Source organism: Denticeps clupeoides, chromosome 5, assembly GCF_900700375.1.
Source record: "Denticeps clupeoides chromosome 5, fDenClu1.1, whole genome shotgun sequence".
In the NCBI taxonomy this organism is placed as follows: Eukaryota; Metazoa; Chordata; class Actinopteri; order Clupeiformes; family Denticipitidae; genus Denticeps; species Denticeps clupeoides.
This window is the reverse complement of record NC_041711.1, coordinates 33,353,991-33,379,579: the sequence shown is the minus strand read 5'-3', so window position 1 is coordinate 33,379,579 and position 25,589 is coordinate 33,353,991. Positions and strand designations below refer to the sequence as shown.

Genomic DNA, 25,589 nt, shown 5'->3' with positions numbered 1-25,589 from the left:
AAACATATTTCCATTAACATAACCTTTATTACTGCTGTTATCACTGATATCTACAAGCAGGTACGACCATGGAAAATCAACTTCAGTTAACATAAATCTTTAGAACCTAATCTGACATGTTCCTGCCCCCATTTGCAGAATGACTGCTGACACTACTTTTAATTACTTCACACCGTTGATTTATGAGGGTCTAATAAGGCTTCAGTCAGACAATCTATCCCAACACACGGTTCATTTTTCTCCCAGAGTGAGACTTGTGTCAGGTGAATAAGCAAAGCTACAGCTATTGTGCTTGTGTTCTAGAGAACAAAACAGAACAGTGTGGCCTTGCAGAAATGGTCCTACCATCAGCTTGAAGTCAAAGTTGCAGCCTGAACAGTCTCCAATCCAGTTGGCCTGCATGGCCTTCACGCCATACCACTCAGGCAGGTCTGCCAAGGCGTCCAGCAGGGGCTAAAGACAATACATCATTACCATTAGTGAATTTGACATACCACAACACAGAGACGAGAATAGAATAGAATTATTTATTTATTGTACAAATATTAGAAATATTAGCATTTGCTGATGAAAGCATTTTTCAGTTAACTCCTGGTGCCATATTTGCAGAATAAAACCTGATTTATGATTGGTAATGCAAACACAGTTGTCCTCATATCATCACTGTCAAAATTGCATGCCAATCTGAACTGCTAGTTCTATCTGCAGAGCTACTTTTGACATTAAGTCTTTAAACATGAAAATACATTTTAAATCAGTCAAATTAAACCATATAATTAATATTTTAGTCACTGTTTTTAAATGAAGGTTACTATGAATCCCAATTGACATCTTCCCTATAACGTGTCAGACAACATAATAAATTTAAGGATATTAAATTTTTCTGTAAATTAATTTTTATTTTAATTTCCAACACTATATTTAAGCAATGTTTAATGTCCAACGTTGCCAGTAAATGTGTGAATGTGTACATTATAGCAGACAAGAGGAGGTCTAACTGCAGATATTTGGTACTTAAACATGGACAGAGGCTCTGACCCAAGGTTCAAAGGTTCCACACGAAGCAGAAGCACGGTGGTTCGAGGGTAGAAACAAGATGGCAGTGGGGGTGTGGAAGGGGTACTTTGCTAACGGAAGCTATGCATAATAACGAGTGCCGAGCCAAAGAGTCGCAGCTGGGGCTTTCAGCTCTTAAAAGGAAAGGATACAGAAAGCCATTGCCGGCATTTTGATATCTCTCTCCCTTCTGTCACAATTCATTACCAGTCTCAACACAGAGAACTGACCCCAGCACACATGGCAAACAGAAAATCATTCCCTGGGGAGAACAGAGCAGAAAAAACCTCTCCCCCTGCCCTTATTAACAGTGACTAAAACACGCGGAGAGAATGTCTGACACTTAACGTAAGAAGAGTCAGAAAGATGGCACCATCTTGACTGGAGCCTGGTGCACACACAGCGTGGGTCTGACAGGGATCACTCAGTAAATTATGTTTGGCCTGACTGAGACACAATATGATTTGCAAAAAGAAAAGGGAAAATGTGACAAAGTAAACTGGGCGCATATACATACTCAGAATTGTCTGAAAAGATTCAGACTGATTTGGTTGGAATTAGGGTTCAAATACAAGTCCAAAGCAATACATTCATTACACTCCTATACACACACAATATATTCTATGATATGGAGTAGCAAACAAATGCTCTCAAAAGCAATATTGTATTTTTAATAATAACTAGTGACTAGTGAAAAAAACCTGCAAACCTGGACTCATGCAAGTAATCATTCTGTTCTAATAATGTTCATTATATTTGTGCTGATGAAGATGTCAGTGTTTGTAGAAAGATAATGCTTTTATACTGAAATACATCAAATCAGTCACAACATTATGAACACCCACCTAACATTTTTGATTTTTGCTATGACCTGTCAAAGTATGGACTCCACTAGATCTCTGAAGGTAGATGATTTGGAAAGGCACACTGCTGTCTATATACAGTCCCACAGTTGACAGTTCATGTCAGAGTACAAATCAAGCATGAAGTCAAAGGAATTGTCTGTAGACCTGTCTGAGACAGGATTAGCTTGAGGTACAAATCTGGAGAAGGTAAAAAAAAAAAAAAAAAAAAGTCTGACTGTTTGAAGGTCCCAATGAGCACAGTGGCCTCAAACATCCGCAAGTAAGAAAAAATTGAAGCAGGCAGTGCACACGACAAAATGAGTCCTCTGCATTTATCCCATCACCATTGGGGAGCAGTGGGAGCCATGAAAGGCACCCGGGGAGCAGTGTGCCTAGTGGCACCTCCTAAAGCTGGTTGCCTAACTAAATGACTGGGGAGAAGGCCCTCAGTCAGGCAGGTGACCACAAAACCGAAAATCTCCAGAGGTCCTCTGTGGATAGAGGCAAACATTCTAGAATGACAACCATCTCTAAGCAAGCCACCAATCAGGCCTGTATGGTAGAGTGACCAGACAGAAGTCACTCCTCAGTAAAAGACATGAGTTTACAAAAAGGCCCCTGAAGGACTCTCAGACCCCAAGAAACAAAATTCTCTGGTCTGATGAGACAAAGATTGAACTCTTTGGTGTAAATGCCAGGTTTCACATTTGGAGGAAACCAGCTTCAGCTGCAGGAACTGAGAGATGAAACAGGATAGTGGGAAAGATGACTGCAGCAATGTAGAGAGACATCCTGGATCCAGAGCGCTCTTGAACTCAGACTAGGGCAATGGTTCATCTTTCAACAGGACAACGACCCTAAGAACCGAAGGAGTGGCTTCAGGACAACTCTGTGAATGTCCTTGAGTGGCCCAGCCAGTGCTCAGACTTGAATCCGATTGAACATCTCTGGAGAGATCTTAAAAATGGCTCTGCAACAACGCTTCCCATCCAAACTCATGGGGCTTGAGAGATGCTGCAAAGAGGAATGGGCCTAAAATAGGACTAGGCCAAACTTGTGCAATCATATTCAAAAAGACCTAAGGCTGTAATTACTGCCAAAGGTACATCGACAAAGTATTTAGCAAAGGTTGTGAGTAAAAATACTTTTTTTTTCTGGACAATTTTGCCAAGTCAACATCCAGACTGTTGATCTGTCAGTGTGGCAGGGTGCATTATCCTGCTGAAAGAGGACACTATTTTCATGAAGGGCAGGTTGAATTGGTCAACACCAATTTACCAGACGCCCTTCTCCAGAGCGACTTACAATCAGTAGTTACAGGGAAAGTCCCTCCCTGAAGACACTCAGGGTTAAGTGTCTTGCTCAGGGACACAATGGTAGTAAGTGGGATTTGAACCTGGGCCTTCTGGTTCATAGGCAAGTGTGTTACCCACTAGGCTACTAACAATGTTGAGGTAGGTGCAAATTCAAATTCAAATTCAAATTCAAATTTTATTTGTCACATACACAGTCATACATGGTATGATGTGCAGTGAAATGCTTTCTGCAACTTCTACAGACCACAGTATTGCAAATGTTGCAAGTAAACAATGAACCAATATGCAAATATTGCAAACATAACCAAGTATTACACTTTTACGTCTTTAACATAAAATATGTGTAACTGGTAGTGTGAAGGTGTGCAAATGAGTTACAGTTTTTTTTTTTAAAGAAAAGAGTTTAAAGAAAAGAGAGAAAGACCCATAAAAGAAAGAGCAGTAAGGACCTAAAAAGCGCAGAGTCATTTTGTGCAAAGTGACTGTGCAAAGTGGTTTTGTGCAAAGTGGTTTTGTGCAAAAGAGTCCGGAGTGATTGGAGGTGAAAGTGCATGAGTTCTATGTACTGTTGTTGTTGAGAGCTTGGACAGTCTGCGGGAAGAAGCTCCTCCTCATTCTCTCTGTGTTGGACTTCAGGGAGCGAAAGCGCTTCCCTGATCGCAGCAGAGAGAAGAGTCCATTGTTGGGGTGGGTGAGGTCCTTCACTATCTTCCTGGCCCTGGTGCAGCACCGTTTGCTATAGATAGATTGAAGGTCAGGGAGCTTGGTACGGATGATTCGTTCGGCTGATCGAACCACCCTCTGTAGTGCTCGCCTGTCCTTCATGGTGCTGTTCCCGAACCAGGTTGAGATATTTCCCATCGGATGCTCTCTATGGTGCAGGAGTAGAAGTTCCTGAGCACCTTGGAGGGCAGTCTGAAGTCTCTCAGGCATCTGAGGTTGCCGGGCTGGGCCTTTTTCACGACGGTGTTGATGTGACAGGACCATGACAGGTCCTGCGTGATGTTAACACCAAGGTAACGGAAGCTGTCCACTCTCTCCACTGGGCTCCTGTTGATGACAGGGGTCTGGTAGGTCCTCTCCTGCTTTGTACTGAAGTCCACTATTAACTCCTTTGTCTTGCTGACGTTCAGGTGGAGATTGTTCCTCTGGCACCAGTTCACCAGATTTCCAACCTCCTCCAGGTAGGCCATCTCGTCGTTGTCAGAGATCAGGCCCACCACGACAGTGTCGTCAGCAAACTTGATGATGGTGGTGGAGTTAGTAGTGGCTGTACAGTCATGGGTGTACAGGGAGTACAGCAGGGGGCTCAAAACGCAGCCCTGGGGGGCTCCAGTGCTGAGGGTGATGGAGGTTGAGACATGTCCACCCATCCACCCGCCACAGGCTCCTAGAGTCACTCTGTTCGAGTTGTGACTCCAGTTTCTTCCCGTAGCGGTGCTTCGCCTCCTTCACCGCTTTCCTGACGCTGTACGACGCAGCCTTGTATGGTTCCTTGTCCCCGGAAGTGAGCCCCGCGTTATAGGTCGCGGTGCGAGATTTCAGAGCGTCGCGGATGGTTTTATCCACCCACGACTTCTGGTTGGGAAACGTTCTGACGATCGTTTTCTGAACGGTGTCGTCTGTTAGTTTCCCAATGAAACTCACAACCGCTTCCGCAAACTCACTGATGTTTCCGGAACTACTCTGGAACATGTCCCAGTCTGCGTCCTCCAGTGCGTCCTGGAGAGCGGCCACTGATTGGTCCGTCCAGCGTGCCACCTCCCTCTGAACCGGAACTTCCTGTTTAAGCCTTTGTTTGTATTTAGGCATGAGGAAGATGGCGGCGTGGTCGGATTTTCCAAATGGTGGACGAGATTGTGCCCTGTATCTGTCCTTTATTGTCGTGTAGCAATGGTCCAGTTTCCTTTCGCCCCTGGTGGGGCAGGTGATGTGCTGATGAAAGTTCAGCGCTGCGCGTTTGAGGTTGGCATTATTAAAATCTCCTGCCACGATAAGCGCAGCGTCCCGGTGCTGTGTTTGGTGCTGTGTGAGCGCCTCCTGCAGTTCGCCTAAGGCAGTGTCCGTGTCCGCTTTCGGTGGAATGTAAGCGGCGCTGATGATGACCGATGTGAACTCCCGAGGAAGGTAAAAGGGACGACACTTGATGGACAGTAGTTCCAGATTCGGCGAGCACGAGTGTGAGAGGGGGGAAATGGAATTACACCAGTTCCTATTTACCATCAAACACACTCCGCCTCCCCGTGTCTTCCCCGAGTCGCGTGTCCTGTCCATGCGGTGGACCGAGAAGAACTCGGCCGGCTGGATGGCGTGGTCCGGCACCGCTGGGTTCAGCCATGTCTCGGTGAAGCAGAGGAGGTTGCAGTCCCGGATGTCTCTCTGGAACTTTACCCTGGCCCTGAGGTCATCGAGCTTGTTCTCCAGTGACTGGACGTTGGCGAGCAGGATGCTAGGTAGAGGTGTGCTGTGTGCACGGGCCCTCAGCCTGTTCCTGACGCCGGCTCGTTTCCCCCGGGGCCGCCGCTTCGCGTCGCGTCCTTTGTTCTTCCTCAGGATTTCACTCGGCCAGCTGGGATCCGGAAAAGCAGTCAAAGTCTTCGTATTGTAAGTCCATTGTATACTAATAGAAACAAGAGTGTCTCTACTGTATTTAATGCGTTGCATGGTGGTAGATTTGCCGGTGTAGGGTTGTTAAAAGAGGGTTTAAAAAACAAACACAAACTAAACTTGGTCGGAGCAGTCGCAACGGCAGCCGACCTCACCGGCGCCATCTTGGCACGATATGTGTCAAAGAAATAAGAAATATCCACAAGAATGTTGGACCCAAGGTTACCCAGCAGAACATTGTCCAAAGCATCAGATGGTCCCAAATCACTTAATGGCCGTGCCATGTTTTCCCCAGGGAAGTTGTGTGCTCACTGGCCATCCACATACAAGAAAACGTGATTCATCCCACTACGGCTGTAATAATAATCCTGATAGAAGAACTGTGGCATCTGGCAAAACCACTCAAGTGCCTTGGCAACAAGAGGCAGAAAATAAATTGCACAGGGATAACTGAAGCCTGTGTGCAGGAACTACAGAAAGAGGAGTTCTTGTAATTTTATATAAAAAAAAAAAAAAACACACACCACACACACACACACACACACACACACACACACACACGCACACACAAACTTTCTAACTTATTTAATAAAAGCAGTCCATCATGACAGAAATCATTTTCAGCTCTTTCTCCAGGGATGAAGAATCAACTGTGCTGGTGGGCGAGGCCATGCAAGCCCTGTGAACAGCCTCCATTTGCAATCATTAGAAACAGGATAAAAGAGACCGCACAGCTATGTAAAGTAGGGATCGGTGCATGTGGACTAATAAAGAACGCCAAACGGCACAATCCCCAGCCACTTTATTAAATACATCTACCCTGCACCTACACTGCAGTCACGCACACCAGCACCACACCCTAATATAATGAAGCCTGGTCAGAAATTGACCTCTGACCAATTTGACAATGGCTTGCCTGATACATCTATACCATGAGCTGCAGAAGCAGTGATTTTCACTCACAGACAGTATTAATTCACCATCAAGGGCCCTTCTGATTCTTCACCTCAAGTGGACATGTCTGTGTGTGGGACACACCCACACACAGTACATCCTACACTACCTCCGGTTAATGTGGTCCTGTGAAGTGTGCTCCTTCTAAGCCATTAGGAGGGCAATGGCACACACACAAATACAGGCACGTTTAGACCACAGTGCAAATGAAAGGCTCTGTGAACATCACAGGAACTCAAGAAGTGGCTGCCTGCTCGAAGATGCCACACAAAAACAATATTTTGAAGAATGAGGAAGATGGGGTGGTAGTAGCCTAGTGGGTTAGACACTCGCCTATGAACCAGAAGACCCAGGTTCAAATCCCACTTACTACCATTGTGTCCCTGAGCAAGACACTTAACCCTGAGTGTCTCCAGGGGGGGACTGTCCCTGTAACTACTGATTGTAAGTCGCTCTGGAAAGGGCGTCTGATAAATGCTGTAAATGTAATGCAAGATGAACAAGACACCCGGTGCTGAAGCAACATACAGTCATCGCCCACATTTTGAGGAAAACCAACCACATTTTGAGGAAAAACAACAACTGAGCGCCATGGTGCCATGTGGTCTTAAGAGTTTACAGAAAATGGTCAAGTAAAGAAAAAATATTAAGTAGTTCGCATTGTGAACAAAAATACCTTGTTATTTGTCACAGGTCATCATGTGAGATCTTCTCACCTATGAACCACCTCAAAGTAATCTCAAACTCAAAACCATCTCAAACTGGGTCCTTCAACATTACTCCAAATGGCCTCCATGGTCCAGATCTCAGTCCAATAGAGCACCTCTGTTTACAACACCTTACTGAATCTATGACACAAAGGACTCATGCAGTTATGAAGGAAAAAGGGGGACAAACAGAGGCCAGTGAGTGTACATTTGAAGACTGTGAGAATAAATATTCAGTGGTTGTAATATTACATACATTGGGAAAATAAAAGACCTACAGATGCATTACCTAAATGCTTGAATTTCAACACATTCGTAAATATATGTAAAAATAATACAGCTGGCTGCTTTTATTTATAGCAACACCTCCCACTCAGACAAGGACAAAATGCAGTGATGACATACAGTCACCTCATCAGTCAGACTCTCATTATCCAGAAGAAACATGGGCTCTCCTCTGAGGTGCTGCAGATGCTACAGAGACATTTTCAGAAGGCAACATTTAACTTGGCTGTCTACAGAAATCCATTTCAACAATAAAAAGACACACAAACTTTTGAATTGCCACCTTCCTGTCCAAGAATAGCTCTTCGGATGAATCTTAGTTCTCACGAATCCCTCAGATTAAAATTCTGCGAATCCTAGTCCTCGAGTCTAATCTGAGATGACATAGTGGGTCTGGGATCTGAGTGCCACTCAGCACCCCATTCAAAAGGCAAGGGGCTAAAACGGACAGGCCTCAGTTAGAGGAACCGGCCAAAGAATTAATCTCCATAAGTGCAGATAAGGTAATTTCACATTGGTCCTCGGCGCTAGAGAGAGCAACCCTTTCATCAATCACCCCAGACATCCTCAGACTCCCTGTCTGTTCTGCCAGCGAGGGCAGCCGAATGAAGCCGGCTCAAGGTGTTGATTGCACAGTCTGAGCTGCTGGAGCTTTGCACCAGGACTGATTGATGTCCGCTTGGGTCTCACTGCCGTCATGACTAAACTAAACTGGGGCGAAAACCTCTGGCTCCAGGCTAACTGCTCAAACTTAGACTTTAAAGTAAGGCGTAAGTAAGGTTAAGCTGTAAATGCAGCAATTTTTACATGTTGGCAATAAGTAGTGAATGTCTGGACCTGGTTATCATGTGATCTTGTTAAAGGCCCTTGTTCATCTCAAAACCTTTTAACTGTCATTATTTCTCACTTTAGGAAACTAGGTTGGCACCATCAACTGCAACTCTTTTTAGCAACAAAGCTTTGCATGTTTGTCTTTTTTTTATTGCTTTTCAATGTTTTTTAAATGCATTGTTTTTGTACAGCACATTGTTAAGAAACACTGCATTGTCCTTTAATTGTGCCCTATGAATAAATTAGATTTTGATTTGTCTGGATGAAGAATGGGAAGATACAGACATATGACTAACAGAATGTACTTTATGACAATACAATGTAAAAAATAAGGGCAACCAGACAGAGACATGAATTATGAAACAAGGTGACAAACAAGGATGTGGCATTAATCAGTAGCTTAACATTATATTTACTTTCTAATAAATATTTATCTGGCTTTTGCTATGGCCATATAAAAGCCAGAAGTTTGGGTCCACATTTAGATGATGATACACACACACACACACACACACACACACACACACACACACACACACAGACAGACAAGGTACAACAATTTTTCAAAATGTCTTACAACAAAACAGAAATTTATTGAGGATTTTTAAAGTCTGTAATAACCTTATTTAACCTCAGAATTGTAGCAAGTGTGACTGCATTAACTGCATTACTGCTTGAAGTTCGGGTTTAGGTTCAAGTTCAAGTGAGTGTTATTGTCATTTCAGAAACATTCAGGTTAGACGATATGTAGCGAAACAAAACCATGTTCCTCCGGAACCAGGAGCTACATTTACATTTACAGCATTTATCAGATGCCCTTATTCAGAGCGACTTACAATCAGTAGTTACAGGGACAGTCCCCCCCTGGAGACACTCAGGGTTAAGTGTCCTGCTCAGGGACACAATGGTAGTAAGTGGGATTTGAACCTGGATCTTCTGGTTCATAGGCGAGTGTGTTACCCACTAGGCTACTACCACCCTACATGTAACATCTCAACAAAGTTACATAGTGACAAAGTACAAACAAAACATGTATACAACACAGAAGATAGACAGAACTAAAACCAGTGAAATGAATACTGAATTGCTGTTGCAACAGCTAATAGTGTTTTAGACATAAAAGGTAGGTGGTAGTAGCCTAGTGGGTAACATACTCGCCCATGAACCAGGAGACCCAGGTTCAAATCCCACTTACTACCATTGTGTCCCTGAGCAAGACACTTAACCCTAAGTTGCTCCAGGGGGACTGTCCCTGTAACTACTGATTGTAAGTCGCTCTGGATAAGGGCGTCTGATAAATGCCATAAATGTAAATGTAAAAGGAGTAGTGTGTGTGTGTGTGTGTGTGTGTGTGTGTGTGTGTGTGTGTGTGTGTGTGTGTGTCAGGCCAAAAAGGGCAGACCATGAGTGTTCAGTTGTCTGATGGCCTGTGGAAGAAAGCTATTGCACAGTCTGGCACAGTCTTTAAAGGGTGCTGGGAGGTTTTATAGCCAAGTTCTGTGCTGCTATGATAAAGGCAGGCAGATAAAGAAGTGGCTATTCATCCAGTTACCATCCAATGTTTTTTTGTAATAATATTTATTGCCTGTTGTCTGTGTCACTATTCATGACCCTGCTTTACCATAATGGTGCTGGGGAATTCTGGGACACACAGCTCACCATTGTGAGATGTGGGTCAGACTGGGATTGTGCGATGATTTACCCCTGGTTTACCTGAGAGATACCAAACCATAGAAACCGTCTACAGTGTTGAAATCCTGCAGAGCCAGACTGCATACAAAGAATAGACAGTATTCTTGAAAAAAGGTGATTCAGGCCTCACCTTTGCATAGTTGGTGGTCTTGATGAACCACTGCTTCAGAAGCTTCTGCTCCACTGGAGCTCCGGACCTCCAGGAGCAGCCATTCTCATCTACCTGCTCATCGGCCAGAACAGTTTGGTCCACAGGATCCCAGTTCACCAGGGCCTAGAGCAGGGAAACACAACCCAAATTTAAGCCAATACATCTCTTGAAGATAAACACTGGTGAATGTTAGCATTTAGATATTGGCATTGGCGATGGGGCACAGATTAATTTCTTCTTAGTTCATTCAATCAAGAGGCCATGTTTGAACAGAAGCACATTCAGTATGGCAGCTCGCCCAAGCAAACCCCCTCTGGCATTGGCTAAATATCTCCTAGGAGACTTGAAGTTGGAGGAAGAGGCTGTCAGGTTGACCAGTCCACCCCCACACCAACGCCCAATGGGAGGGCAGAGAGACAGACGTGGAGGGATTTATGAAATCATCTCCAGGCCCTGCTTGTTTTAGATGACGATTAGATGCTTCGCCTCACGCCTCCTCCTCACACACTCAGGGCTTATGTAAATACACAACCAGACACAGAGCAGACTTTCAGCTGAGAACGAGTGCTTAAAAGACCTGGTCACAGCAGCCAATCGGCACTACCCTCCAACTATCCACTCAGTATGAAGGTCATTCTCAGGAGATGGATAATATCCAGATAGTTTCCAATAATATAAATACAAGCAGAGAAACTTGCTCTGAGGCCAAAATAATACTGAAGCAAGTCACTAAGTAAGTAATGTGGAAAAAAAGATCAAATGATAGTCAAAATCTCAACCTCACAGGACATTCATGGAGATCCAAGCAGCTTTTACATACAAGTTTGCTTTATTAGCAGTGAGTGTCTAATAGCTCCTTCCCTACCTCTTTCTGATAGGCCAGACCTGCCTCAAACATCTTGACGAACAGATATTGTGTCCATTTGTAGTAGTCAGGCAGGCAAGTGGTGATTTCCTGTAGGATAACAATCTAGTAAGTAAAACTGACTTAACAAAAAACATTTTAATACATAATACAACAAAACCAAGTATTTAACCAAATATTCAGCAAAAAAAGGTAAGGAACCAGAAGGTTAAAAAAAAAAAACATTGAATGCCAAAGGCAGAATTAAAAATTCCAGATTAATGGAAATGGAAATCTATGTCTGAAGATTTAAAATTATTCTAACCTCTCGCACAGAATGTTAGAGCTGTTAACACGAAAGGGGCTGTCTGTGCATTAGATCCAGCAGCAGTAGCGGCAACACTATCAGCTGTCTGTTCAGATGACAACTACTCTGCTGTTAAAGAAAAAGCCACTGCCAACTTTGGTCAGGGCAAAAAAAGGGCAGACGCAGACACACACACACACACACACACACACACAACGGGTTAAAGGTGCTGAACACTTTCTCTCCTCACTCACCCTGTCCCAATTAAAGCAGAGCCCCAGGCTGTCTAGCTGCTCCCGCATGGACTGGATATTACTGATGAAGAGGGGGGAGAGAAGGAGAGAGAGAGAGAGAAGACAGATAAGTGAACTCTTTGGTCACACATAAATTGTTTTGGCCATCTGTGGACAGGAGGAAAGTCAGAGTGAGAGAGAGAACAGGGAGGGAGGGCAGGCTGCTGATAGATTTATGTCATCCAGTTAGTTGGGCCTGACAGATGGCCTCAGATGTCCATGTCTTTACCAGTGTGCATCATCTCTCTCTCTCTCACACTCACACACACACACACACACACACACACTTGATCAGATATATGAGCAAATGCATTCAATAGCGAGCAAGTCAGCAGCAACGCAGACCTTGGCTAGTAAAGTTTCCTATGATGCTCCCACGAGTCAGTTCAATTATCTATGCAACTCTTCCATTGTTCCAGCAATTAATAAAATGTCCATAATTCTCCAACCGGTCATCTTAAAGTGCATTACGAGAGACAGAGAACGGAAGGTCTAGCTGATGAGCCCAAGGCCAGTGAAAAGGGAGAAACCATTGGGTTGTTATTGGTACCTTTTAGTCCACTCCTCAGGGTCAAGGCCTCGCTCAATGGCAGCATTCTCAGCAGGTAGTCCAAAAGCGTCCCATCCCATTGGGTTGAGCACCTGCACAAACCCGGCAACTCCATCAGCAAACTCAGCACAGAATTCCCACACACAGGTTGCATCTTTCTGAAACATTAAAGACTCAATTTATGCAGAGAAGTGAGGTATTTCAAAGCCACGGCACCACATAATATCACCATCACCGCTCCAGAAACATCGGGCGACACAAGCGACCCCATAACAAAGCAATCACTCCAGTAAAGAGGTATGAATATCCGTCACCGGGGGGTTCACTAATCAAATACATGAGCACTGCTGAAGCACCACAATGCCCAAGAGACGCTCGAGAGACGCCAGAGTCCCAACGCCTATTAGTGCATCTCCAGAGTCGATCAGGCCGGCTCTGGTTGAGCTATGAGTTACAGTGATAGTCCGGTATCTCTGCAAATGGGGTGTGTAGGGTAATGCATACAGAATAGCGTCGCGGGGCGTCATAAAAAGACGGGGCATGATGACAGTTAAAAGGAGGACACTAATGGGGATCAGGGCCTCTTTTAGCACACGTCAACCATATTTCATGCTAATGCCGGCCCACAAAAATGATGCATTTCACAGAGGCGATGCCATGACCCTTTCCTCATCAAAATTCCCTCGTCCCAGCACCGGTGTCTCTGCTTCTCTCCCACCGGAGAGCCGAGCGCAGGCGCGTTCATGTGCGGGTTAATGTTCGCGCGCAGAGGTCCACTTTCTGCCACGCGGGAGTTCAAACCGGAACGTGATGCGAAAGAGAGGAATAAAAGAGCTGGAGAAGAGGGTGGCGAAGTGAGTGCAGAGACGCGAACAGGTTCTGCAGTTTGTGTGGAAGCGGAGGAGAGTTCAGTATCCTTGGTAACAGACTGGAGCTCATTTGTTAAGCCGAGTGCTGGACGTTATTAGGCTACAGGAGGGCTGGAGTAGTGCTGCTGGTCTGTGTGCTACAGTCATCACTGAACTGCCACACCGAGTGCACTTCTGGCACACTATACAGTCTGGAACTATCATATAAGTACATTCTTTAAGAAACAAAAGTCTGGAATCAATGAAAATGCACAAAAATATAATAGCATTTCAGTCCTTGTGCAAAAATGGATTTTGAGTTGACAATTCAGTTAGCCTTGGACCTTTTTTCTTATCGGTCAGTCTGACTTTCTCCAAAGCTCATCACAACAGTAAGCCCTGTTTCAGTCTTTACACATCTATCCAGTTGTAATGTGATAATGTTAACTGACAAACAGGAATTGGTTGATATTTAATGAAGCTGAATTAACAAAGGGGCCTAAATTCAAGGCCCTCCTAAACATTACGGAGGTTAAATGTAAACCTGTTTTTGGCAGTGTGTAAGGCGCTGTATATTACACATACGGCTTCCACAGTGCACCTAAGAAGGTCAAAAGCAAACTGATCAGAGTTGTACAGCGGCCTGTCAAAATGGGCACCCATAGACGGAAACATCTGTTCAATAGTACACAACGAACATACATTGTTCAAATGACTTTACTACTGTTAAATGTGGCAGAAGGCGGCTCTGCAAATATTCAGTTACAGTGAAAAGTGTGTACGAACAGTCGGTATAATTTTCTGTAAATTAAAATTCAGAACTATGCAATAACACATTAGGCTACGAAGCCAACCAAACGTTTCATGTTTTAGGATCATGGCTGCATTTGGTTTTCCAACAGTTCTGAAAAAGTTCCAGCGTTAAACACTGACTGGCTGCTTTTCCTTCACTCATGAAGCTGCTTGTGATGATGCCAATAGTGTGCAAAGTAGTCATGAAGGTAAAGAGAGGCAAATCTGAACAAGCTGATCTGTTTAGTCCTAATTAAAAAATATATTTCACCATAATGTATGTATGTATTTATGATGATCAAATTAATTTCAAAGTCATTGCAGCATAGTTTATGTCACTGTTTTAAATTATCACATGGCTTATTAGCAATTTTTTCTCTGCCTACATTCCCACACTGTTAACTTGGTGTGTACATATAAAGACGTACATAAGACCCACAGCGGGCAATTCGCCATCTGTCAGGCGTCGTGCAGCCCACCATGAAGGAGGAACATGGAAAAAAGATCATTAGAAACAGGAGCTTTCTTGTCTCAACAGGAAATGTCTTTAATTAAATACCACTGGGAAGTGTTGTTCCTTTTCTGCAAGGTTTGTGTATAAGGGACAGAAACAGAGGGACAACGATGCTGAGAAGGGGAGCAATGACGAGCAGATAAATGCAATCGATGGATTCTGAATGACTATTTTTTTTTACATTTGTGAAAATGCAATAAATGGAACATTTCCTGCATGGCAGCTGCAGCCTGGGCTGCTTCAGAGTGATAGAAGCTCTGCAGCCAGTGAGGACCAGTTAGGACCAGAGAGCCACATGACAACATAATATAATCTTCAGCGATGAGATCCCAATTTCTCCACTCCATCTTTTAGCCCTCTGCTCACTTTCCACCTCATATACGCACCATGCCTTCCAGTTAAGGGGTTGCCACGGGGACAAGACTCCACACATTCAATTCCAGTCCAGTCAGATGTGCACCACTGTCCTATCCTTAATCAAGGCCCATTAAATCATCACATACACTCAGAGCTCTGCAAACAACACACAGCAGACTCTGCCGGGCTGTTTGATGAGACAGATTTGTCATGCAACAGGCAGGGATGAACTGAGAGCTGGTCTAAAGGGCATGTGGTGGGTGGGACAGGGGGACAGGCCAGCTGAGACAAACAAAGTACACAAAGCAGGTACTTCTGTTTGAACACATAAGGACGGTTGTGCATCATCCGCTCATCTGAGTGACAATGGTCCAAACTGTGATGCTGGAAAGGATCTCCATCTGGACACTATCTTCACATTGTGATACACAGCACAGCACACGGTGGTCACAACAAAATGTGTCCTCTGCATTTAACCCATCACCCATGCCTTCCTCAAGGACCTGAGTGGCACTTTGTTGGTTCATGATTTGAATCCACAACCCTTCAGTTACTTCTTTACCCCAGACTAATTGTGGCATTACATATGCCCTGTTCATCTTAATGCCATTTTCAGATAAACGAATTCACGATGTTGGCCTCCAAATTCTCCAGATCTTAGAGTCACCAAATCAGAATCAGAAAATCCGAAAATGCTTGTAAGCTTTTGGTGGCATGAAAGCAAGCTTACACATTATTAAGCAGGTGGTTGACGGGAGTAAGTGTGTGCCAAGTTGTATTTCGTTGTCGTCGTCTTCCTCCTCTTACATTTACATTTACAGCATTTATCAGACGACCTTATCCAGAGCGACTTACAATCAATAGTTACAGGGACAGTCCCCCCCTGGAGACACTCAGGGTAAAGTGTCTTGCTCAGGGACACGATGGTAGTAAGTGGGATTTGAACCTGGGTCTTCAGGTTCATAGGCGAGTGTGTTACCCGCTAGGCTACTACCACCTTATCCAGGTCCGGGTTGAGGGGGCAGCATCCCAAGTAGGGATTCCCAGACAGACCTCACCTCCACCAGCTCCTCTGGCAGGACCCCAAGGCATTCCCAGACCAGACTGGAGATAAAATTTCTCCAGTGTGTCCTGGGTCGAGCCGGGGGCCTCCTGCTGGCAGGACATGCCCAAAACACCTCCCCAGGGAGGCATCCATGAGGCATCCTGACCAGATGCTCGAACCACCTCAACTGGCGGAGCAGCGGTTCTACTCTGAGTTCTGCCTGAATGTTCGAGCTCACCTCTAAGGCTGCGCCCAGCACCCTGCCTTTCTTTCTCTCCTCAGGCATCGGATGGTTTGTCAGAACCTCTTTGGAGCCGACCGAACTCCTCCGATGCCCAAGATTTTTTCTCGGCCACTGCCACTGCTGCACCCCGCTTGGCCGTCCGGTACCTGTCTGCTGCTTCTGGAGACCCACAGTCCAGCCATGCCCTGTAGGCCTCCTTATTCCGCTTGATGGCACCTCTAACCTCTGGTGTCCACCAGCAGGTACGGGGGTTACTGCCACGACTGTCACCGGCCACCTTGCAACCACAGCTACCAACAGCCGCTTCAACAATTGCAGAGCGGAACAAGGTCCATTCAGACTCAATGTCCCCCACTGCTCCAGACAAAGCTCTGCCGGAGGTGGAAATTGAAGACCCTCTTGACAGGGTCATCTGCCAGGCATTCCCAGCAGACCCTCATGTAACATTTGGGTCTGCCAGGTCTATGTGGCATCTTCCCCTGCCATCTGATCCAACTCACCACCAGGTGGTGATCAGTTGACAGCTCCGCTCCTCTCTTCACCCGAGTGTCCAAAACATATTGTCACAGGTCAGATGATACGACTACAAAGTCAATCATCCACCTGTGACTCAGGCTGCCCTGGTACCAAGTGTAACGATGGGCAACCTTATGTTCGAACATGGTGTTCGTTATGGCCAAACTGCAGCTTGCACAGAAGTCCAATAACCAAACACCACTCGAGTTCAGATCTTCCAGATCATGCTGTCATTGTTCACGTGAGCGTTGAAGTCCCTCAGCAGGACATTGGAGTCCCCAGTTGGAGGACTATCTAGCACTCGTCCCAGGGACTCCAAAAAGGGTGGGTAGTCTGAGCTGTTATTTGGCGCATAAGTGCAAACAACAGTCAGGACCCGTTCCCCAATCCAAAGGCGCAGGGAAGTTACCCTCTTGTCCCCCGGGGTAAACCCCAACAAACAGGCTGAGAGTCAGCCAACCCCAGCCCTCCGTCTCTCACCTGGAGCAACTCCAGCAAAGGAGAGTGTCCAACCTCTGTCAAGGACTTGGGTTCCAGAGCCAATGCTATGTGTTGAGGTGAGTCCGACTATATCTAGCCAGTACTGCTCAACCTCTTCCACAAGCTCCAGCTGACAGAGCCCTGACAGAGAGGTGACGTTCCATGTCCCAATAGCCAGTTTCCTTGTCCGGGGATCGGACCGCCAAATCTCCCGCCTCAGTCTGCCACCCGATCCACATTGCACCGGACCCTTCATGTTTCCTCCTGTGGGGGGTGGGTCCACAGTTTGATGAGCCCATGTATCCGGTTAGGGCTGGGCCAGCCAGGCCCCATGGGGGAAAGCCTGGGCACCAGGTGCTCGCTCACGGGCCCCAACCCCAGGCCTGGCTCCAGGGTGGGACCCTGGTAACCCTCTGGGCCGGGTATACTGGCTCTTTGTTGTTCCTTCCATGAAAGGTCTTCTGAACCGTTCTTTATCTCACCCTTTACCTAAGACTAATTTGTCATGGGAGACCCTACCAGGGGCAACATAGCTCCTAGGATCATTAGGGCTCTCAAACTCCTCCACCATGATAAGGTGACGGTTCAAGGAGGACAAGTTGTATTTAATTTCTTGTAAATATTTTTAAATTATTAATTGTTCTTTTAATTGTGAACTAGGATCTCTGAATTGTCTGTAGGTGTCAGTGTGTGAAACCTGTGGTGGGCTGGTGCCACGCCCTGGGTGAGTCCCAGCTCTGCGCCCAGTGTATTGGAATGGGCTCTGGTGGATATGGTATGTGAGTAATAGTGTAACAAATAGTGTAAGAGTCAGTCTTTCAGTAAAAATCCTTTACACCCCCAGACTGTAATGGTAAAAAAAAACGATTAAAACTCCCTTTCTCAGAAAAGAGATCCTTCACATTAGATGACCCTTTTCAAAATCTTCCATTTATGCCAGGGAAAAAATAAGATGAAGGGAAGGGTTATGAAACATAAACTTCTATGGATTAGAAAAGAAAAATATAAACGTAAGAAGATATTTTACTTGGCAACATTAAAAGGGAATGTGAATATGCTGGCATTCTTTATACACATTCATATTTTTTTCAGATTATTAATTCACTTACAATTTTTTTTTAGGGGCAGTGGTGGCTAGTGGTTAAGGAAGATACCCCGTAATCAGAAGATTGCTGAACCGCCAAGGTGCCACTGAGCAAAGCACCGTCCCCGGGTGCCTGTCATGGCTGCCCACTGCTCACTCAGGGTGATGGTTAAAAGCAGAGGACACATTTCACTGTGTCACCATGTACTGTGCTGTGCATCACAATGACAATCACTTCACTTTCACTTCACTACATATACTCTTCATAACAGTACATTTTACAGCAAACACATGTAATGGGCAGCGGCCGTGGCCTAGAAGGTAAGGAAACGGCCCAGGAATCAGAAGGTTGGCAGTTCGAATCCTCACCCGCCAAGATGCCACTGAGCAAAGCACCGTCCCCACACACTGCTCCCCGGGCGCCTGTCATGGCTGCCCACTGCTCACTCAGGGTCATGGGTTAATTAAATGCAGAGGACACATTTTGTTGTGTCACCGTGTGCTGTCTATCACAATGACAAAAACAATAACTTTTTTTACTTTCACTTAATGGTACCAGCTAACCTTATGCAACTGAAATTCACAGCTCTTGATAACCATACAAAGCTTTATTGCCGATTAAAAAAGAAACCATGTTTTGCACTCTGTACAGTAAACGTTAAGGTAAAGAAATGTACTTATATTATTGGGTTCTATTAGTTAAGTCAGACTTTGATTGTATTAAGAAAGTGTCTTATATGTCTTTGCATAAAAGTGAAACAGGAATGGATTGTCCTTCAGATGATATCTGAAGACCTGGCAAGACTACAATCAAATTAATTTATTGATTCAATCTCCTACCTGGTGGCCCCTCATCTTCTGAAAGTGTGCGATGGTATCACTAATAGTGTAAACTCGCACATGGCCCATGTGAAGACGACCGGAGGGGTATGGAAACATAGACAGGACATAAAACTTTTTCTGATGGGAACCCTGAGGAGATAAGAAAGAAATATGAAAGATCAGACATGATATCTAGGACATATAGGATGAGCAAAATGTAATCTGCTATTTATTTGGTTCCTTCATCACAGAGTGAATTCTCTGGATCATGGGATATCTCCACAAAAGTGCATCTTAAAATGTGGATGAAAGTCATGAGTGTGCAGGAAACCCAAATAAAATGCACAACCACTTTGATAGTTATTACGTTATATAATCTCATAACATTCAAAAGGGAACTCATTCTGAATTTAATGGAGGCATAAACACTTCAACCCCTCCACCCCATCCCACCTCTGGAGCAGATGGTCAGTGTGAGGCCGTCCTTGGGAAAGGTGTCATTTTCGTACAGGACTTCAGAGATGCACTTGCTCAGTGACGAGCAATTTTAATGATTCATAACCATCTTTATAGAGAGGGCCGGCCGACTAAGGTGCATTAATCAGCTCAGGTGAATAGGTGCGTGAATAATTCAGCAGCAGACACTGATGCAGGACTTTTTCTTTTTTCTTTAAGGGAGAATACGGCGCCTCACCTTCTGCACCAGGAAGGCATCCCACATTGTCTGCTGTGATAATTGACTTTCTGAGTTGGCAGCCGGCTCAGCTGCGGCCTCCCAGTGAACACAAATAAAGTTCATAGTACAGCCGGGGTCAGACTTCCACGGCCTGACACCAGTGACGACGCTCAGTGGCAGTCAGAAAGTAATTAGCCCCAAATGTGCACTTGCACAAAGGGAGAGAGGCTGTTTGGACAGCGTCAGAAACGCATTTACAAACCAAATAGGAGCAGAGAAAATCAAACAAGGCTGGCGTTGGCATATCCCATCACTCTCCTCCTCACACTCCAGCTCAATGGCCCAGAATCCTCATGTGAGGATGTGCAGAGAGCCGCAAGGTGGCCAATGAAGACACACCGTGGTTTATATTCAGGCCACTTTAAGGACAGGGCCGGCGGCTTTTTTAAAACATTAATGACAGGAAAAAACTGCAATAATTCACTTTAGGACAATGACAGACACATGAATGAATCATCAGAATCATCATCTACTCTCCCATGAATGCGAGAGTAGACTAAACTTAGGTGGTGAAGTATTACAGTGTCAACAAATAGAGTATAAAACATATGTTGGAAGTTGGAACATATGCATCCACCACCTGTTGCTGGTTCCCGTCGTCCTGTTTGTAGTGATGTAAAAGACAGACACCAAAATGAGATATTTTATGCTATGCCTCTCATCACACACAAAAGGCAAATGGAGACATGCTGATTCAGAAAATAGAAGTATTCTTTAAATAAAAGTATTCAACGTTGTACTTCGTATTATATAGAGGTCCAAATTAAATAGAGTGCAATGACCCAGGACATCTAAAACCAAAGGCACAGGATAATCAGGTTAATGTGTCACTATTGGCACTAAAGCACTACAAACCACTTATAATGATTGAAAACATTTTAATCGGCTTTAAAACTACACCGATTGATCGGGAAACTCCAGTACCACCGACAGGTAAAGTGAACAACGCTGATATCTTACTACATTGTAAACATTCTGCAAGAACCGGGAGAGTTGAGAGTTCCTGCTTCTGAAGTTTAATTACCTCAGAAGGGGGTGAAGCCGCTTCCATCATGATGTTATGATGTGCTTCAACCAAGTGAAGTGATTGTCATTGCGATACACTGCAGCACAGCACACGGTGACACCACGAAATGTGTCCTCTGCTTTTAACATATCACCCTTGGTGGGCAGTGGGAGGCCATGACAGGCGCCCGGGGGCCAGTATGTGGGGACGGTGCTTTGCTCAGTGGCACCTCGGCGGCTCAGGATTCGAACCGGCAACCTTCTGACTGACCCCTATCGAAACACCTCACAGCTTGAGCGATTTATTGTAGCATTCAACTATCATTTACAAATGTCCTTGTCTGTGATAGAAAACAATTATTTTGCACATTAAAATAATAATGTCCAGATATTGCTGTGCAGACTAATACAAGTCTGTCATTTTAAAGGGGGTGTAAAAAAAAAAAAAACACGTTGGCATCTAAAATGACCAGGGCTCAAATGCTCCAAATGGAAGATGATTGTTTTATACAATACATAAAGAAACAACAACAATAATAATTACTCTCATTATTTCAAATAAAAATCAAAACATGTTGTTATTCGTTTAATGTCAAACTTCTTTCAAACGTATGGAGAACATGGACAGTAATAATTCCACGGAACGGAAGTGTAAAGGCTTGTAAGAGCAGAGCCTGTTTATCTGCTGTCAGGACAACCCTGCGGCTCGCAGGCGTGGGCCACGTCGCACATTTTCACCTGACTGTCTCTCTCTCTCTCACACACATCCACACACCGCCTGAATCATTCCAAATTCTCAAGGGGCAGGAGAAAGAAGTCAGGCTTCCAGAACAATCTAAGTAGCATTAGGAGGAAGACCAGCTGCACATCTCCCACTCTTTTATTTACAGCACGGATTTCAGAAAAGGGAGAATTCTCTCTGATCTCAAGGGATTAACACATAAAGGCAGAACCCTTCCACCTTCTTAAACTCGCCTGTCATCCTGAAGGCCTGTCCATGATTGAAGGCAACGGAGAGTCACATTTTCTGCTTTAATACACAGCAGGTGTACTGGCAAACGGATCTTTGTGGTTATTTTATCTTAAGCAGGGTGGTAATTGAATTTGACTGTAGGCCATGGGTGAAGCAAGAGCTGAACAGAACAAAGCAGCTATTTTTTAAAAACCAAAGCCAGGTTTAGTTAAAAGAAGAACTAAATGCTTTATTAAGCGGTGGCCCTAATCCCGAACCGCCAAGGTGCCACTGAGCAAAGCATCGTCCCCACACACTGCTCCCCGGGCGCCTCTCATGGCTGCCCACTGACACATTTTGTTGTGTGCATCATGTGCTGTTCTTGCTGTGCCTCACAATGACAATCACTTTCACTTTAAAAAAATATTGATCTCCATATTAAAGCTAGGGTGTGTTTTTTTTTATATATAATTCAGTCAGCTTCTACGCATAGCTGTCAGTATGTGGTTCTATACAGCCTCTGCCCCACACACTCTCTCTCAAGGACTCATCCTGCAGCTATAATCAGGTAGCGAATGTCGATTTTTTTTTTAGTTTGTTAGGAAACTTTCGAAATTTGCTGGTTTCTCAAGAAGGGCCTAACTTCATAAAGGTATCATGCACAACAGGCAAGATCTCACCTCTTGGACACCATCTTTCTGCCACTGCTCCCTGATCCGTGGGTGCCACCATTGCTCCACCTTACGCCTGGTCTCTGCCCTGTAGTCTCGTTCCCAGACACCATTTTCACTGTACAGGTTCCGACTGCCAGCCCACCTGAGGGAGGGCACAGCGGGGAGGACAGAGCCCATGCATTTTGTCCAGCTGCCCTGTCGCAGTGGACCAAAAATGTTCTTACACACCATAGTTTGCTTGACTTTTTCACCTGAAACACAAAGTATACAGAATTAGGCAAAATGACCTCTATTTTGGCCAAAAATAGTTGTTGCAGGTGCACAGATGAGGTACATTTACATCATGTGACTTGCATACGTGCTTTAAATATTCATCAGTGAAATCCTCAGAATAACAACTCAGAATTTTCTAAATATAGAATATAGAAAGTGTACTGAAGAGCTCTTTTAGTCCAAATAAGATCTTTACTGACCCAGCTGTTCATACAACTAGTGGAAGTTCATTCCACCACGTAGGAGCCAAGGCAGAGAAGAGTCTAGATGAAAGCTTTCCTAGACCCTTCAGAGAGGGTGGTACCAGTCAAGCCGTGCTGGAGAATCAGAGGAGTGATGAGAGATCTGAGGTAGGAGGGCGCTGACCTCCTCCACCAAGCATCAGTATTTTGAACTGCCCAGTACAAAGCATTTGATCCTGTAGACGCTGTTTGGCACAATATGCATGTGTATGGACTAATATACCACGTTCAATCTGGGTACAATCTTATACTGAGCATGATGTGATAGGATGTTATATAGATTTACAGATTTTGTAAGGTGATCCTATAATAGTCATCCCGGTGCAATGCAAATATACTGAACAGTACATTTTATTTCAAAGATATACTTTACTATATTCTGCTGACTTATAATAATACTTGTAAATAAGTAGTGCTGTAAATAAACCACAATCTAGCACGGATGTTGCTCTGATCATAGAAATCTCCTAAAAAAGATATTGTTGCTTTGTCACTAAAAGTAAACCAAACTGTAACATACCTACAAAGAACAAAATATTCATTTGTATATTTTTCACTTAAACAGAATTGGTGGGCATTATCTATTATTTGAGAAATAATGCACTGTTCCATTTTGCACAGCAGTATTTGCACTATTTGTACTTAGCACATTTATTATTCATTTCAGTAGTTTAGCGCTGTCTGTCTGTTAAAAGTGACACTTTGTGTCAGTATATATCTTTGCTTAATTGTCTAGACGTTACATGCAGTACCTGATTTGTTTCACAATGTATTGTCTAACTTGCATGTAGCTGAAATGACAATAAAGCTCAACTTGAATTTGAACATTGAGGTCTAAGAGCGTCCTTTTATCACAAACAATACCTTTACCACTTTCATCACAAGATAAACACAACAACTTAATACATTTCGAAATGTCTTCTCAAGAGAACATGACAACGACTTTTGCAAATATCTTCAGCATGCCACCGGGCGCAGCACATGCATGATGTTAGCAAGCAGGTACTTACGTTGTTGAAAGGAAGTATATCGCTTCTGACATTGAAGATTCGTTTAATCCATATCGACGCGTAACGTCAGCGTGACAGGCGCCATATCTAGAAGAAAAGACACCTGGGATGTAGGTTAAAAGTCCATTGAACGATTCAGCTGTCAAACTCATACCGCTCCACGGGCGGCGCCATATTGTTTGAATAAAACTTTATTGTTCTTAACGTTCTGAACATAAAAAAGTAGATAGATGATGATAGATGTTTCATGTCAGTTATCTCGTTAGTAATGCATTCAAAACCTTTAATACATGTAACTACCACATTATATTTATATAATTTAAACAGCAAATAATGAAATATACAGGAAAAGTACAGTAATATGTGGCTATGCTATCAAACTGTAGGCCAATTCAATGGATAAATAATTAACATAAACAACATTTACAACCTTTAGCAGACACTCATGACAGTGATGTACACTCAGTCAACTGCTAATTAACAATAATAATCAAAAGATGACACCACTTTTAATACAATTTGTTTTATTTATGTTGTGACCTTTTTTATTTTACTGAATATATCCTTCAGCATTATTTCAAACTATACATCACAAATATAAATTTCATGGTAGTATTTGTTTTCATGAGTTTCTGAATCAGACACAACATGGTTCTAGCTGAAAATACCACATTTACCATCTGTCCAGCTTGCCAAATGTTCTATCTTTAAAATACATTGTTATATTTCACTCTCTCACTCACTTTCCATAACTGCTTATGAAAAATGGAGCCCGTCATAGGACATGGTACTCACTCAGGATGAACACACACACACACACACACACACACACCAATTCAAAGTCACCAGTTCACCCAGTCTCCATGCTGGTGCTTTGCTCAGTGGCACCTCAGTGCCCTCTACCCTCTAGGCCTGGACTGCTCCCTTGTTATGTCCCACCATGCCCTTTCTGTTGGTGTATTTTCTGACACAGACACTATGAACATTTTTTCATAGAGAATTTTTTTTATATAAACAATATATGAGGGTGGCTCATAACGGGAAGAGCCCATGGGGAATATTGGCAGCTGTTATGCACACCGCCTTCTAACTCCAGATGATTTAAACCTGCTTCTATCAACACGTCACAAATGCAAGTGTAGTGCATGCTCTCATCTCCTCCCTTCCACTTCCATTTCTCTGCTATACTCATCCCAACCCCACCAAATATGCAAGTAGCACTTCAATTCAAGCATTCTGATTGGTGCCATTCAGAAACACTCCTAGTGCAATACATGTTCTACAGCACCTTGAGCATATCCCCCATTTTGTGCTTATGTAAGTAGGTTCATTGTGCAAATGGTCTTAAATTTTACTTGGATGCATTCATGTGTCTGTTGTGTTGCAAAGAAATTTTCAAGAAGCTCTTTAAAATATTTCGACCTTCACAGCAAAAAATAAACAGCTCATCTAAGACCTCACATTATGTTGGAGTTGTTTTATGATAAGATGTGGATGTGGCTCATATTACAATCTGGAGCCTAAACTTAAGAGCACATTTTCTTTTTTTATGCAGTG

The 25,589-nt window shown here is 44.1% G+C and overlaps 1 protein-coding gene across 3 annotated transcripts in view; it reads right to left on the bottom strand.

The window, feature by feature from the left end:
• Positions 1 to 24,196, bottom strand: part of lars2 (leucyl-tRNA synthetase 2, mitochondrial) — a 40,112-nt gene extending 15,916 nt beyond the window's left edge. For 2 of the 3 annotated variants that reach the window (XM_028979996.1, XM_028979998.1), the window contains exons 1-8: positions 24,033 to 24,196; positions 22,514 to 22,758; positions 19,159 to 19,290; positions 12,439 to 12,530; positions 11,850 to 11,910; positions 11,310 to 11,399; positions 10,424 to 10,567; positions 346 to 453 (exon numbers count right to left, since the gene is read on the bottom strand). In XM_028979996.1, coding sequence (XP_028835829.1) covers positions 346 to 453; positions 10,424 to 10,567; positions 11,310 to 11,399; positions 11,850 to 11,910; positions 12,439 to 12,530; positions 19,159 to 19,290; positions 22,514 to 22,738 — 852 coding nt within the window. In that variant the 5' untranslated portion in view covers positions 22,739 to 22,758; positions 24,033 to 24,196. Of the gene's footprint in view, positions 1 to 345; positions 454 to 10,423; positions 10,568 to 11,309; positions 11,400 to 11,849; positions 11,911 to 12,438; positions 12,531 to 19,158; positions 19,291 to 22,513; positions 22,759 to 22,980; positions 23,098 to 24,032 lie in introns of all 3 variants that reach the window. The other variant, XM_028979997.1, reaches the window with a different exon arrangement.
• Positions 24,197 to 25,589: the final 1,393 nt, after the last annotated feature.